This window comes from Aphelocoma coerulescens, chromosome 1 (assembly GCF_041296385.1).
Source record: "Aphelocoma coerulescens isolate FSJ_1873_10779 chromosome 1, UR_Acoe_1.0, whole genome shotgun sequence".
NCBI lineage: Eukaryota > Metazoa > Chordata > Aves > Passeriformes > Corvidae > Aphelocoma > Aphelocoma coerulescens.
Window position 1 is genome coordinate 83,519,873 of NC_091013.1, and position 16,693 is coordinate 83,536,565.

A 16,693-nucleotide genomic window follows, 5' to 3' on the forward strand; every position below is an offset into this window, starting at 1 on the left:
GTGGGGCAGGGAAGACGGCTTTGGGATCCCGGGGCTTCTCCAGCAGAAGGAAAAGCAGCCGAAGAAAGCAGCTTCCCTCTCTGTCCAACACGAACGCGGAGACCGACTGCCCACACACCCAGGTGAAACAAAACGAGCAGCCAGCTCTTTTGTTTTCCTTAAGTACCCAGCCTTTTGTTCCTGTAGCAACATGTATGGGCAAAATTCCTTTAACAGAAAAAAACCCCTGAAAACCAGGAGAGCTCCTAAAACCCCAACAGCAACACAGTGAAAAAACATATTTGTTCCCTGCTCTTATACAAAATGAGGTTGGTTAACTTGTGTTGCCCAGTACCCTCTTCCCTGCTGGCAAATAATCAAGTTTTAACTCACTACAGTTTAGGTGCTTGTTTTCAGTCAGTTAGTCCTTCTTTTTATTCATAGCTTTATTCACAGCTTTGAAAAATATGTAATTTATAAATACCCCTTTAATAAGTACTTTATAGGAATAAAAGAAGTAAGAAATGCTGTCAATGTCTTTCATGATTATATGTGAGCTCTGTCTCTTTGAATTGTGGCAACCTGATTCCTTGAAATTGTAGTGGTGAAGGAATGTGTTAAAATGATCCTAGTGAGCAGATAAACTGAATATTCCTCCAAGTGAGACGTGCAATACTGGGGGGAAGCAGTAACTCAGATTTGACTGATAGAGTATTTTGATTAATAGTGACTTTCGTTAAACATTTTTATTGTACTGTAGGTGTTAAAGAGAAGCAGTGGGAGGGTCTCATGTTTCAAAGTGCAATGAACTTTTGAACTGAGTAGAATCACGAAACTATTCATGTCCCTGTAGCTGGAAAATCTATTTTACCAAATTAATATGATACTATACTTTGAACAGACCCTGTCATTCCTGAATTTTTCCTCTGTAGTTTTGAATGATCTTTAAAGTTGATGAGTGAAATAAGATCATTGAATCAATTGTGATTAACTGCTTGTGCAGCAAGAGTTGTTGAATTCTGTTTAAGTTCTTTGTGGCTTTTAGATTTGAGATTCATTTCTTAAACTCATAAGAATATGATTTTGGAGTAATTTATCAAAAAAACCCCTTGTTTTGTAAGAAACTCATTTAATACCATTGAACTGGGGGGAAGCAACACTGTGTTTCACATGCTTGTAGAGTGCTAAGTAGCCCTTCCTGGAGTATAGAAGCCCCAGCCATATCTCGGAAGTTCAGCAGCAGCACAGTGTTGCCAGAGGTGACAACTTGTTATCATCATGGAAGACCAACAGCATTTTCACAGTAGGGTTCTAGGTCCTCCTAGTTTCTGATAACTCTGTTCTTCCTTTACTTTTTGATCTCAGGATGAAGAAGTCCTCACTGGGATATAGTGATACAGTTAGCTGTGCAATGGAAGTGGGGCCCCTGACTGCGCTGCAGAAACGAGCTTCTTGGGGCCGGTATGTTTGAATTAGAATTTAATTGAGTAAATTAATTTTTTAAAGTTAATGGCTGCACTTGGAATGATTAGGAGATTTCCATTTTACTAAGACATTACCTCCCTTAAAAATGCTTTTATGCAGTGTTATTTGTTATTTCCTGGTGCCAGCTAGTAGTTGTGAGATGGGAGGATGTCTGACTCTATTAGGCATTTCAATTTTCAGTTCTACAAGAGCTCTGAAGAAAAAGAATTTTGTTTAGTAATATAGGAAGAGATGTGTTGTAACCAGAAGTGCATTCTCTATTGTCTAATGTAGTGAAGTAGTTTAAGTTTTCATTCTCTTTTCCCAGCATTTCTCTGCATTGCAGGTTGACACTGCAAATGTTAATTACTTTAATATATGTGCTCTGAAAGGAAGCAAAACAATTCTTTGATTCCTGTTTAGATATAACATACAAATAATGGAGAAATACTTACTAATTTTGCAATAATGACATGAAGATATAAATGACTTGTGTCTGTTAAATATTTTATCCCTCTTTACGTAAAATACATTATTTTTTCTTTGCCAGTTGTTGCTGTTTGTAGAGTTTATGGTACTGACTGCAGAGTAGTGAAATTCCAAATCTGAAAGAGGCATGTTGTTCAGCATTAGTTTAAAATGGTTTTTACCTCACTTGTGGAAGAATTTTTTATATTCCTGTTATTTTCAAGGATGCAGCATCTTGCTAGTGAGTTAGTGTTTTAAGATCTTTTGTGATAACTTTGTAGGAATTGAGTAGAGCTCAATTAGAGGGAAAATTGGTTTGTTTGGATAGGTAATGACAATGTTCTATTGCACCAAAGAGCGACAAGCCTCAAATGGCAGTTGGGTCTCCAGAGACTCTGTGCTGCAGCAAATCCGTTCTCTGGGGCAGATCTCTGCTCTGTGCTTGTCTCTAGCAGAGTTTCATTACAGTCTTTCCTCAGGCCACCTCTGTGTATCACTTTTTTCAAACATAGTCTGAGCCACAGTGTTCTTTCAATAGACACCACCCTGGTTTGACATAGGAGGAACATGCACTGCACGGCTTGTGAGGTTAATGTGGCATTTGAATCTAGCATTTTGACTACTCTGAAAAGGAGCAGGAATTGTGTATTAGGTAGCAATGGGTTAATAGTTTGGATCTTAAGTATAATGTATGTTTGTTTTTTCTTCCTCAGGTGTATTGTGGACTTTTTCCTAGTGATAACACAGCTGGGATTTTGTGCCGTTTATGTTGTGTTCTTGGCAGAAAATGTGAAACAAGTGAGTAATGCTGCCATATGGAAGCAGTTATGGGTTTAGATTCATTTTTCCTCACTTTATTTCCTATAAAGCTTTTGGTAAAAAGGGGCAATGGGCAAGGTGAACTAAATTCAGATCTTGTGGAAGTATATATTTCCTTCTCACTTGTTTGTTGAATTTAAAAATGAATTGTGGAAATGATGGAAAATAAGGCATAAACTCATCTAGGAGCCACTTGCTCCAGAATTTTTTTTTTTTCTCTAGGCTTTCTGCTGACTTCCTTTTTTTCTCCCCAACATCCTGGACATATTATCCTTTTCAAGTAACTGGAATTTGTTTTTTGGTGCTTGTTTAGTCCCTTCTATTCACAGGATCCACTGTATCTAAATGAATCCTGATTTTTTTGCAAAAAATGCCTGACATTGAAATTTCCACAGCTTCCTCAGTAGTCAGTTCCAGTGCTTTCTTTATCTGTTAGGCAGCTGCTTCTTTGTAGAAGCTTCAAATTTCTTACTGATATTGTAAGTTCTTTATTTCTTGTTCTAGCTAGAAGTAATTTATTCTCTTCTATTTGTGGACACCTTTTATATTTTTGAATATTTTTATCATGTCTCCCCTCTATGGGAGACAGGATATAATCTTAAAATTGTTTTTGCTCTTCTGTGAACTCTTTGCGTTTGGTCACATCTCTTTCTTTCAAGTTTTATCCCTGAATTGCTTAAGTCAACTAAACATTGCAAATGGATCACCACAACCACAAATGCCTTTACACGTCGCATTGCAACCCCCAAACCTTTCAATAAAACCCAGCTACCCCTTTTCTTCCCTACAGCCATCCATCACTGATAAAAGCAAACAAAACCATGCCTGTCACTTTTGTGACAGCTGCTCCTGCTTTCATTCACCTGCTTTGTCTCTTGTTCTCCAGTCCTTCTAAGCTCTTTCTCATAGGGGGATTCTGTTGATGGGCTCCCTGGTGGGTGTTGGTCCCTCCTCTGGGCACACTGGGAAGTTGCAGTCAGCAGTTTGTGTGTCTGAGCCTGTGGTCCATGGAGGGTCAGCTGGCACAGGATGGATGCTCAAACACAGGCACGTTGAGCATGTGGTGCTTGCACTTCCATGGGCTTTTTTTGATTCTAGGACTCTACCAGTGTGCTCTGTTGTGTTTTCTGCTCTGGAGACTATGGTTAGGCAGTTGTCATAAAGCTAATGAGTCTGAGTCTGGGCTTGTGTCTGTACAAGCACTGGTGAGGCAGCACCTTGAGTTCTGTGTCCAGTTCTGGGCCTCTCACTTCAAGAAAGACATTGAGGTGCCAGAGTGAGCCCAGAGAAAGGCAGCAGGGCTGGGGAGGAGTCTTGAGAGTAAGTCATATGAGGAGTGACTGAGGGAGCTGGGAATGTTAAACTTGCAGAAAAGGAGGCTCAGGAGTGACCTTACTACTCGGTACAACTACCTGAAAGGACAGTGTAGCCAGGTGGGGCTTGGCATCTTCTCCCAGACAACAAGTGGCAGGATGAAAGGACATAGCCTGAAGTTGTTCCAGGGAAGGCTTGAGGATGGACATCAGGAAGAATTTCTTAATGGAAAGTGTTGTTAAGCACTGGAACAGACTACACAGGGAGGTGGTGGAATCACCATCCCTGGAGGTGTTCAAGAAACGACTGGATGTGGCACTCAGTGCCATGGTCTAGTTGACAAGGTGATAATCAGTCAAAAGGTTGGACTCAGTGATCTTGGGGATCTTTTCCAACACAAAATTTCTGTGGTTCTCCGATTCTATGTATGTTCCTGTAATTAGTGAAGTGAGGAATAAGGTATGGTAGGTTGCTAAGCATTAATCATCCATTCTTACTCTACTCATAAGGTAGGCAACAGGTGCCTTGGCGTAGCTTACCTTAATTTAATTAGGAAGAAGAGTGTCCCTTTGGGCAGTGAGCACATAGGAGATAGTTTGGTTTTTTTTCATTCCATCATAGATGAGTATTTATATTGTATTTAAGAAGTGTTTCAAGTTCTGTGGATGAAGATCTGTATAGATGAGGCAAATTTGTGTATTTGGAAGCTGGGTACTCTGTAATTTGTATCTTGTGAGGGAAAAAAAATATCCCAGCCTTTAAAACTACAGTCCTACCATCAGAATGTGTCTCAATAGTTAAAAGTCCTATCTGATGTCCTTTTGCTGACCTTCTGAAACAAGATTTTAAATGCATCCTTTGTAATGTAAGGTTGAATTAAAATCTTTCTTATCAAATATTTACCTGATGAACTGGTTATGTATGTGCTGTGGCCTTAGGCAAAAGATGAGACTGAATACTTGCTGACCTTGACTTTTGTAGATTTGGGAAAAAAAAAAACAAACCTAAAACCTTATTCAGAAAACATGTTGCTTTCTTGAGGAAGAATTGAAAGCTCTTACAGGAAAGCAACTGCTGCAAAAGCAGTAGCTGCAGAGACCTATAATGTGGACCCTATGGATGGATTAAATACATTAGCAATTCAGAAGTTCCACTTCCAAATGTACTTGATTTGGACTGCCCTGTGCTTGCTCTTCTGTGAGGGAGAAGTCTGTTTTCTTCCTGGCAACTTTCTATTGCAGAAATCAGTCCCGTAGAGGGCACCAAAGAACCAAAATTGGTACAGCCTTAAATCTCTAATGATTTGGGGTAGTGAAAGGATGGGGAGGGTGAACAGAGGGAGTGGGGGGCGGGAAGGGGAGAACTAAGATAAAGGAAAAACATAGTAAAAGTGCTATTAATGGCACACCTTGACCAATATATCTGCATTATAATCTGTACTTTGCTGATCATATTTGCATGTTGGTGTGTGCAGATTAAACCCACCGAAACTGGGGGAAACTTCCACTGAGATTTTTCTGCATTGCATTAGTATTTTCCAGACACTGTGCTACAAGATCCTATTTTCAGTTGTATTGAATGTCAAGTCAAGCTTTTCCTAAGGAATATTTTCCAGGAGCACCAAAAAAACCTAGACTGGTGACAACAGTTCTGGTTAACTCTGTCAGGATGTAATAAGAGGCTTATGGATGAAAGTATTTCAGATTGGAGAAGAACAGTAAAGCTGGAACAAAAATCTTGAGGGCTGACTGCAGCAAATCTAGAGAAGGAACACACAGGGATGGGAAAAATAGCCTGTGCTCAAAAGGGCATGGTCCCCTTTCATGCCATAGTTACTTGGCATTTCCTGCTTGGACAGCAGAAGACCCTACGCCAAGAGTCTTGGCATTTCAGTGGAATCATAGACTTGTTAAGGTTGGTTTCGCAACGATTATCAAGACCAGCTGTTAATCCAACACTGCCACGTTCAACACTAAACCATGACCCCAAGTGCCACATTCACACTTTAAAGGGTGGTGATTCCAACACTTTTCTGGGCAACTTATTCCAGTGCCTGGCCACCCTTTCAGTGAAAGAAAATGTATCAATTTTCTTATGAACGTTTGCTGAGTTCTCCGGAAAAGTGTCCTCTTTCATTGTTTGCTGATAGAGCTAAGAAATGAAAATCTCTTGCTTTTTGTGAGCATTGTTTTTAGATCTTTAGCACCCTGAAGATGACTTATTGGTAGCAGGAATGTAGTGGAATTCTGAATTTTTTTTCCATTTTTTTTTAGGGAAAAAACTCACAAAACTTTGGAAATTGTGCTTAATCATATAACTGGATGTGTTAAAAATGTTGCAAAGTACAATAGTAAGTAGTAATGAAGTGCCAGAACTAAATGAACTGTGAAACATTTATTTGGCCTGTTAGTGCCAAATTACAGGGTTATCTCTCTGATAACATACTGATTTTGTGCCAGATCTGGGCTTGTATATTGCACTGGCTATTGCTCTGAGCTGAGTAAGGAAGAAATTAGGAGGAACCAGTGAGTTCAAGGACTGCTGTTTTGAGCTCACTAGATGTTGAAAAGTCCATAAAATTGCATGACAGAAAGAGTGTGTTTTGGGATACAGGCAAGGAAACAGTGGTCTCAGTTGAAGAGACTAAGGAAATGGAATTATTTCTTGCTTCTGAGATAGTTCCCATAAGAAGGAAGCGTGTTCATTGGTTGAACTGAATTTTTTGCAGCCTCTAATTGTGCATTAGTTTTCTGAGTGGAGAAGGAACGTGGTAACTAGATTTGCACAAGTGTTTGATCTTCCTGGATTTAGCTGAAGCTGGTGGACACTGTGCTTGGACTGTGTAAATGAGTGAAAAGACATCACACCAGCATGGTAAGTTAATGCTTGAATAACTGAAGGGACTCCTGATGTAGTCTTGTGTCTGGGGACATCACTGTGCTTAGTGACTTCAGTGGCTATGTGCTTCCTTTCTAGAACCATAATGATATTTCCTCGTGTGGTTTAGGGAAATATTTGACACTTCAGATCATGTTGCATTGTTCAGGACAAAGACAGTTGTGTTCAGGACAAAGGCATCGAGTGTTGGCTGTTCCTCTCTCAGCATGACTGCCATATGCAGTTATGCACCTAGAGAGAGAGCAGTAGGAGGTGGAAAGTGATTATTGTGATTATTGTCCAGAGCAGGAATCTGAGGTAATATTGTTTCTAATATTTAGGAGACTAGGTTAAATAGTTGTTAGTCCATCCTAACACAATCAGCAATAAATTTGTGAAGAACTAAACAGCATATGGAAAAGTTAAAAAACCCCAAATTCTTCCTGCTGTTTTGTATTTTGGTACTTTTGGAACAGTTTTAAGTGTTGTCTGATCAATTTTTAAAAGCAAAATTTAGGAAAACACTTTCAAAGTCATGGTGATGTTAGCCCTCACCTGAACAAGTTAGTATAATCTCATCTTCATTAGAGTTTTCCTTTGTTACTCTCTGCTGTCAAATCTCCCACAGCCAATTGCTCCACTCTAAGAGGGAGAGTAGTGGTCCTTACTTTCTATAACTTTTGCATTTTACTTTCTGATTCAGCCTTCTTTGACCTGTCAGTAACTCTTGCCTGTTTGTTTAGTTCTCCCACAAGATTAATCCTTGTTGGATCTTATTTGGTATGCCTCTTCTGAGTCCATGTGCAGCATCACTATTTTGTCATGTCTCGAAATTCACCTTTAGGGGATATTTTCTCTGGTCTTGCCTAAGCCCACAAGTGGTACTGTGTTACAGTGGGGATACTGCAACACGCCTATACCAAACCAGGAGTCCCGTGGAAAAGAAATATATACACGGACGGATTCTTGCTAGATGTTTCAGAGATGTTTATTTCCCCAGCCGCATGGCCGGGCTCTGCTGAGGGACCCTTACAGTCAGGACCCGAGCTGCTTTGCCCGCGCAGGGGAACACAAACCAACCAATGGGGAACGAGGCTGAGCAGGGGCAGGGAAACCCCGTGCCTCCCTCAGGGCTACAGGGCGCGGGGGAGGGACCCCAACATCTCACCCGTTTTATTTTAATAAAAGGAGAATGAAGACAATTGGATAAACATAACAAGAACAGTTTCAAAACAAGCCACCCTCCTGAGTCTTTAAATGTCCAAACAAATTCTGTGGAACATCTCAGGGCTGACAGAAGGGAGACAGAACTCTCTGGACATGCCTGTGGGGAAACTGAGGCAGGAGAGGGTTCAATCTCTTCCCTCCCCCTTTTCATCCCCCCATCGGCATCGGAGAGGAATTGTAGGGGAAACAATTGGCAAAGGCAGGGTTTTGTGAGGGAAACCATGGATGAAAAAACGGATTGGGAATAAACTGGGGATAGGGTAAACTTAGGAAAGGGTTCATATTGGGTATAGGGTAAAAGGGGAAATTAGGCTGTGGGTAGGGAAATTGCTGGAATGGATATTGTTTATAATTTTGTGCATAACGGCTGCCTTTGACGGGAATACCTCCAGGCCCAGTAACATTCGCTGCTTGTAAACCCTTCTTTCCTTGCACTATATCAAATTGAACAACTTCCCCATCTCCTACACTTTGCAGGTAATTTTTAGGGTTATTCCTTTTAATGGCAGTTCTATGGATGAATAAATCTTCCCCTGTATCATCTCGTGTTATAAATCCATAGTTGTTTTTTACATTGTACCATTTCACAGTTCCTGTGACTTTCGTTGCTAGAACGTCTCCTATCACGTGCTCGCGTGTCTGTCGTGGGTGCCGGTCCCGCGTGGCCGCCGCCTCGCCGACTCCGACGTCTCGGTCAGGCCCCCGCGCCGCGGCCGCTCTGCGCTCTCTGCACGGCCCCGCTCCGGTGCGTGTCTGGGCTCTGCGCGGCTCCGCTCCACAAACTCCACGCTGCTTCGAGAGCGGCCCCGTTCCGGCTCGGCGCTGCACTGCGCGGCTTCTCGTGTCGCTGTGGAAACCGCCGCTTCTCCCTCCACAGGGCTCTCCGAGCCGTATGCACAGAGCGGGCTTCCACGCTGACCTCCGCTTCCTGGCTGCTCGTGGCCCACGGCACCCATGGCGCCTGCGGCGTCGCTCCCTCACTCGCGGCCGGGTGGCCGGGGACTCCGAGACAGGGATGGGGTCCGCAGTAAGGCGCGCGCTCCCGAGGGGGCCGGGCACATCCAGCGCAGGCACCTCCGCTGGCACGGCTGCAGTCATGCGCTCCCAGGATGGCGGCCGCGCGGTCTCGGCCACGGGAGAAGTATGATCTTCTGCTTTAGGGGTAATGGGATCATACAGATGCTCCTGAAGAGCGTCACTGATTATAAAGGATCCACGGAGAGCTTCTATCGCTAGTCCATCCCTTAGCTTATCACAGATCTCGTTCCAGAAACACTCCTGAGAATATCCAGGAGGTTTGATATCAAAAAGTAAGTCTCGAGAAATATAGGGGAACTCTTTGAAAAGCCAGATAAAAAAGTGTTCAAGATCTCCCGGTTCCAATACTTTTTTGTTTTGTTGTTCAAGGATCCCTTTTACTTCTAGATACATTTTTTTCTGTGGCTCAGAGAGCCCCATTTCCCACGATTCTTCCATAGTCCAGATATGCAATAGCAAAACAAAACCAAGAAGAGGAATCCAAAGTTTCCAGGGTTTACTCACACAAATCAGTCACGGGGATCGTTCTGCTCGCAATCTTCCACCATATGTTGCAGCGGGGATACTGCAACACGCCTATACCAAACCAGGAGTCCCGTGGAAAAGAAATATATACACGGACGGATTCTTGCTAGATGTTTCAGAGATGTTTATTTCCCCAGCCGCATGGCCGGGCTCTGCTGAGGGACTCTGCCACAGTCACAGGACCCGAGCTGCTTTGCCCGCGCAGGGGAACACAAACCAACCAATGGGGAACGAGGCTGAGCAGGGGCAGGGAAACCCCGTGCCTCCCTCAGGGCTACATGGCGCGGGGGAGGGACCCCAACAGTACTGCTCTGACTGGTGGTGTTAAAGCTGCTCTCTTGATGTGACCTTGATTTAAAGGTAGATATGTCCAAAAAAGGGAAGAAACTGTGTTCTCCTGTGCTCTTTTATCAGTACAGCTGTGTCCATAACATGAATCTGAATTTGTACATGATGAGAAAGCACTAGATGCTACTTTGAATTTAGCAAGTTTTTCCATGCTGTCTTTGACAATATCCTTGTATCCAAGTAAGTTTGTTATGGTCTGGACGAAGGGATGGATGGATGGATGGACGGACAACTAGCTGCAGAGAATAAAAAGCTGTTTGTATGGTCAGATTCAGAGTAGTGGTCATGATCATGAGCCAGCAGTGTGCCCTGATAGCAAAGGAAAGCAACAGCGCCCCAGGCTGTATGAACAGAAGAATTGCTGGTAGATGGAGGGAAGTGATTGTCATCCTTTACTTCCCATTTGTTAGACCATATATAGAATACTCTTCCAGTATTGAATCCTCAATACTGGAATGTCATTGACAGACTGAAGTGAGTTTAGGGGATGAAATGATTGGGGCTGAAGAACTTGTCCTCTGAGGGCTGGGAAAACTGGGCTTGTTCAGCTTGGAGAAATGGCTTTTGGAGGATTTAAGAGCAGCCCCCCAGGACTGCAAAGGGTTTGTCTAGAAAATAAAGCTGAGTTCTGTACTGAGGTCAAATGGGAGGGCAAGAGAAAATGGTCAAAAAACATAACAAGAAATAGGTACCTCTCGTAGCTCAGACTAAAGACAGCTGTGACTGCAAATCCAGTTAATGCAGAATAGTAATCTGTACTAAGCAGGTCCAGAATTTCATTATTTGTAGTTTTTTAAAAATTTTTTCCCCTTCCCAGCTAGAATGCCTTTGATGCCCTGTCTTCTTTCTTTAAAACTGCATTTCAAGGAACAGGACCTGCTACAGGCTCCTACAAGTCATGAAGTTTTTGAGAATCCATTTGGCCTCCATTTCATTCTCCAGTGAATTCTGGAGCAGGGAACAATGTAGGGAGAAGGGTTACCATGTTGACAATATCATAAAGCAGATTATAGTGTTGTGGTTTATTGCAGAAATATAACTCCTATCTAAAAGGTGCAAATGGGAGGTAGGGCCAGGGAGGCACAGTCTGACAATTTTAGTCAGCTGTGTTTTGCTGATTGTGCATCAGTATCCATTCCCCTGATGAAGGTTGTGGAGAGTTTGTGTGTAGCTGTAGTATGTTCTTTCTCTCTGCTTTCCTCTGTATTCTTCTGAAAGTAAAAGGCAGATAATTATTAAGGCTATTTTGTGTGACTACACCTACCTAACACAATGTGGAGATGTGATCTCATCACACACAGCCATCAAGGTAGCTGATCACAATGGACCAAAATTTGAATGAAATTTTATGGAGTATTGTACATTGCATTTTCCAGCTGCATTAGCCAGTAAACTCTGGTTGAATGCCTAGTTGGAATTTGGTGGTGGTAATAGAAAAAAAAATATTTCTGACTTCAGGTACTTTCTATTGGGGTTTGTGTATACTAAGGGAATGCCTCTGTCTTTAAGAGAAAACTGAAGTGTTTGAATGATTGCAATTATTTGAGTAGAAGATGGTTTATACTGTGGTATTGTAAAAATGTGGTTTAGAACCTGAACTGTATCTTGCCTGCTAATTTTTTATTTAGTTTGGGTTTTTTAAGGAATAAATGTTTTATTTCTTTTTTGTCTAATAGCTCATCAGGCTACAGATATTTGGACAAATTGAGGATGCACTGGGCTAAATATTTATTGTAGCAGAGAGTTTATGTGCTCAAATCACACTGTTTTTCTTAGAAGCTCTTCTACATGTCCTTGTGTGCAGAACACCTCTGGCTTCCTGCAAATGCATGCGAGCAAGTAAACACACAAGACCTGTTAAAGTGAAAGGCCTAAAGTGCTTGTTCTGTATTTCTGTTTTAAGTATAGTGGGAAAGCAGGAAACTTCCACAGAGAGCTTTATTTCATGTGGCATTAGGGGAGTAATTTGGTTAAGTGTTTGACTTACTGCTTGGCAAAGTCGAGTTATTGTAGCTGTGTGAATTCAATTCTAAATGTAATTAGATCTTCTTTGTAGCTTTCTGAAAATGATATCTTAATGAAAACTAACAGATGTTAAATGTCTTGCAAGTGATACTTTAGAATTCTTGTAAGGTAGAAACCATCAGTGTTTCCATGATGACCAGTGACTCTTTTCATATAAAATGAGATTTCTGGAAAACATGCCATTGCAGAATTGTATCATTGAGCTTTTCCTTTTTCATAGTGAAAAAAAACCACAGTGCTTTTGGTTACGGACAAAATAGTTTTAAGTTTATTCTCTCTTCCTGAATTTGTGGATTGTTTGAAACAATGGAAATCAAATGAGTTATTTCAGTTATGTATCAGTTTAGCATTTTTGTTTGTCTCTGTGCTATAAGGAATTTCATTTTTTTTTCACTGTCTAGGTATCTTTTTGTAGCCATCAAGCCAAAGGCTTCATGCAGCGTGAGTAGATTAAGTACAGTCATAGGCTGATTTGTAAGATGGTGAATGCAATGGTAGGGAAGGAAGGGGTACCTAAGGGAAATAACATGATGAAATTTAAAACAAATTGAACTGTTATCATTTTGCAGCAAGCAGAATAACCACCAGCTCTGGATGTTTTGATTGTGGTTTGCACACAGCACAGATGGCTGTGTACATTTCGACAAAATAAATTTTTGGCAGTTGAAGCCACACTGACTTTTTCCCAAAAGAAGCCATGAGAGTCATGAGTAGTCCCAAACTCAATATTCTGATTTGCACTACAGGCAACTATTGTAGTGTTATGTACAAAAAACCCTAATGAACTGTCACATTGTGTACTACTGTTAAGTTATAGGCATTAATTTGTATCAGTTTAATAGATCCAGGACTCAACTCTGTCAGAGCTTATGGTTTTTAGAGTTGAGTTAATGTTCATTAATAAAAAAGTGAAGAGTGAGAAAAATTATTTTGAATTAAATGAAAGACAGGCATGTTCATTTTCTAACATTATTTTGTATGTATGCTGCTATGATGTGCATGGCGAAGGCATAAGGCTGTTAGGCACTGAACTCAGGTACAATAGCATTTTATCATCTAACTCCCTTACTCTCCCTAGGAAAAGTCAAACTCTTAAGATTTAGGCGCAGATCTGTCTTGCTTGCTTCCGGTTTACCAAACTCTCCCTTTCTGAAAGGAATCTGATCTAAACTGCACGTGTAAATTTCCTCTTTAGTCAGTGGTGGGATAATGATGCTTTCAAGCCCTGATTTCATCATTTGCCTTAAGTGTGAAACACTTGTGTAGAAGTGCCTTGTCTTCCTCTCTGCACTGAGAGTACATGTACAGGGATCTCAAAATTCCTGTCACTCACCAGGTGAAGCAGAGGGACAAATTTCCCTATAGGAAAACAGCAATGTGACCATATACTCACTGCTACCACTGTTTAACATTTGGTTTTGTTTGTTTGTTTGTTTTAATAAAGGTCCATGAAGGATTCTTGGAAAGTAAGATTGCTCCCATGAACCTTAGTGCCACTAGCAGTTCCTCTGAGAAAAGGAATATCGATTTACGAATATACATGCTGTGCTTCCTACCATTCCTGGTCCTCCTGGTCTTCATTCGTGACCTTAAGAACCTGTCCTTGCTTTCATTGCTTGCCAATCTGTCCATGGCTGTCAGCCTGGTAATTATTTACCAGTATATTGTTAGAGTGAGTATAAAAAAGTTTATTATCTGTTTTTTCCAGTGTGGCAAGTTATGTTTGTTGCATGTAGCAGTTGGTTTCTGATAGATATACACACTGACTGACAGTTTGTGAAAGGCAGCAGTATCTTGTATTTGAGGCATCTTAATTTTAGATAATAAAAATATGTCTTTTGACGAGTGGGAAGTGGAGCGTGGGGAGGAAGGCAATGAGAGATATTGGCTGGCAAGGAGGCAGGAGAAGTTCTGAAAAAAATTTGGGTAAGAGCAATTAATCATTCTGCAGGACTTTGGCTTGTATTAAAGAGATGTTATTTTAGTGTCCCTCATGGTTATGAAGAATATCTGTGCAGTACAAAAGCAGGTTAGAAAGAGCAGTACACTAAGAAGTTTGCAGAAGATAAGACTTAAGATGTGCACTTTTCCCTTCTGTTTTAATTCATGCTGCCTCATACACACCAGTGTGATACTTCAAATGTGGAAATACCTAGTGACAGTGATAGAACCTAGAATAAATACATCTGCAACTTTCTGTGTTGTAAGGTGGCTATAAATGTGTATAAAGGACTAAGTTTGGGAGGAAAACCAGGGATTGTAAATAGCAACGTATACACCACTGTCGACATGTACTGAGTTTTCTTTCATATAGCATAATACATCAATCAAAATTGTAGGAAGAGCTATTGCACTGTTTTGCTTTGTTTTCTTCAGGATATAGCAGATCCTCGAAAACTGCCTTCTGTGGTTGGCTGGAAGAAATACCCACTGTTTTTTGGGACTGCAGTATTTGCTTTTGAAGGAATTGGTGTGGTAAGTGCTTTTTACTGACTTTTCAGAATCACTGGCTCTATGCTGGGGATACAGGCAGTTTTACTCCTGTTGTTATTTTCTTGGTTTTGTTGAAGCACTAATCTCCTGTGTTGGTATGAAAGGGATTGGTGAAATAAGGCAAAAGTTGGGGACACAACATTGTTGGGGTCTCCTCCCCCTGCCATGCAGCCCTGGGAGAGGGGCCCTGAGGACACAGACACATGGGGTTTCCCGAGCCCCTGCTCAGCCTCGTTCCCCATTGGTTGGTTTGTGTTTCCCTGCGTGGGCAAGGACCCTCAGCGCAGACTGTGAGGGTTCCTCGGCAGAGCCCCGGCCATGCGGCTGGAGAAATAAACATCTCTGAAACATCTGTCAAGAATCCGTCCATAGATATTTCTTTTCCCCGCGACTCCTGGTTTGATATAGGCGTGTTACAGTATCCGCACTGTAACAAAATGGTGGAGAATTGAGAGCAGAACGATCCCCGATCCCTACGGTGACTGATTTGTGTGAATAAACCCTGGAAACTTTGGATTCCTCTTCTTGGTTTTGTTTTGCTATTCCATATCTAAACTATGGAGGAACCATGGGAAGACTCTTGGCTTTCAGAGCCGCATATGGACATTTATCTTAAACTTAAAATGATTCTTGAACAACGGTTTGTAAATTTTAGCTTGATTCAAGCACAAAAAGAACTGAAACACTTCCTGGCATGGTTGTTTGAGAACTTTTTCTATGTTTCTTGGGATTTAATTCTTACCAAGGAGTTTTGGAACACCGCTTGGACACAGTTAATTTTTGAGTCAAAATACATGCCGATGGAAGAATATTTTCGTGAATATTATTTAATTACCGAGACTGTTGAGCAATGTCAGCTGTGTCCTGGTGAAGGGAAGCCTGGCCCAGGGACCGTGCGACCCAGGCCACGTGGACCGAGCGCTCTGCGAGCAGCAGTGAGGCATTTTCCACGCACGGGTGGAGCCACGCGAGCCGCAGTGTCGGTGGCGGAGCGAGGCGCGGCAGGAGCGGTGCAACCTGGCGGTGCCTGCCCGGCCCCGCGCAGCGCGTGGTGGAGCGAGCCCCATGAATGCCCAACTGAGAGGGGCGGCGTGTGGGCGGCGGCTGGCGGCGGTGGCGGTGGAGCAGAGCCGTGCCCAGCCAAGAGGCGCGCTGGAGCAGGGAGCGGGGGGGTCATTGCTCGGGGGCCCGGCTGAGATGCAGAGCCTGAAGCTGCAACCAGAGGAGGCGACGCATGGAAAACTGAGCAGCATGGCCCGGCCCGGCCTGCACAGCCCCAAATGTGACCCCGAGAAGAGTGCGCAGGCACCAGCAGCCCCAACAATTCCAACACGGGAGCGACCGAAAGAGAGAGCAAAGACGCAGCGAGACAGAAAACAGCAGCCACTTGGGAAAAGGAAAAGATCATAGTAGCTAAGATCTTGGGGATAGTGAAATGGTATAATGTTAAGCAAAATTATGGTTTTATAACAAGATGTGATAACCAGCAAGACATATTCGTGCATAGAACTGCTATTAAAAAGAATAACCCTGAAAAATGCGTCCCAAGACTGGGATATGGAGAGGTGGTGGAATTCAAAATTATACAAGGTAGAAAAGGGTTACAAGCATCGCAGGTCACTGGGCCCGATGGTGTTCCTGTAAAAGGCAGTATATATGCAAAAAATCGTAGTCCTGTTAGACAATATCTCCATTGTAAACCTCCCCTACAGTCTTCCTTTCCTAATCCCACCTTTCCCTTTTACCCTATGTCCTATTACCCCCAGTGTATTCCCAATCCGTTTTTTCATCCATGGTTTCCCTCACAAAACCATACCTTTGCCAATTGTTTCCCCAAAAATCCCTTTCCAATGCCGAGTGGGGGATGAAAAGGGGGAGGGAAGAAATTAAACCCTCTCCTGCCTCAGTTTCCCCACAAGCATGCCCAGAGAGTTCTGTCTCCGTTCTGTCAGCCCTAAGATGTTCCGGAGAATCTGTTTGGACATTTAAAGACTCAGGAGGGTGGCTTGTTTTGTTTTGAAACTGTTCTTGTTGTGTTTATGCAGTTGTTTTCAATGTTAAGTTTTACATCTCTTTTGTTAAAAATAAACAGGTGAAATGTCGGGTTCTCCTCCCC

At 42.3% G+C, this 16,693-nt stretch overlaps 1 protein-coding gene across 1 annotated transcript in view; it reads left to right on the forward strand.

Annotated features, from left to right (window-relative positions):
• Positions 1-16,693, forward strand: part of SLC36A4 (solute carrier family 36 member 4) — a 727,208-nt gene that overhangs the window by 11,839 nt on the left and 698,676 nt on the right. Inside the window, 4 exon segments of the mRNA XM_069015488.1 lie at positions 1,345-1,440; positions 2,625-2,709; positions 13,529-13,756; positions 14,461-14,559. Coding sequence (XP_068871589.1) covers positions 1,345-1,440; positions 2,625-2,709; positions 13,529-13,756; positions 14,461-14,559 — 508 coding nt within the window.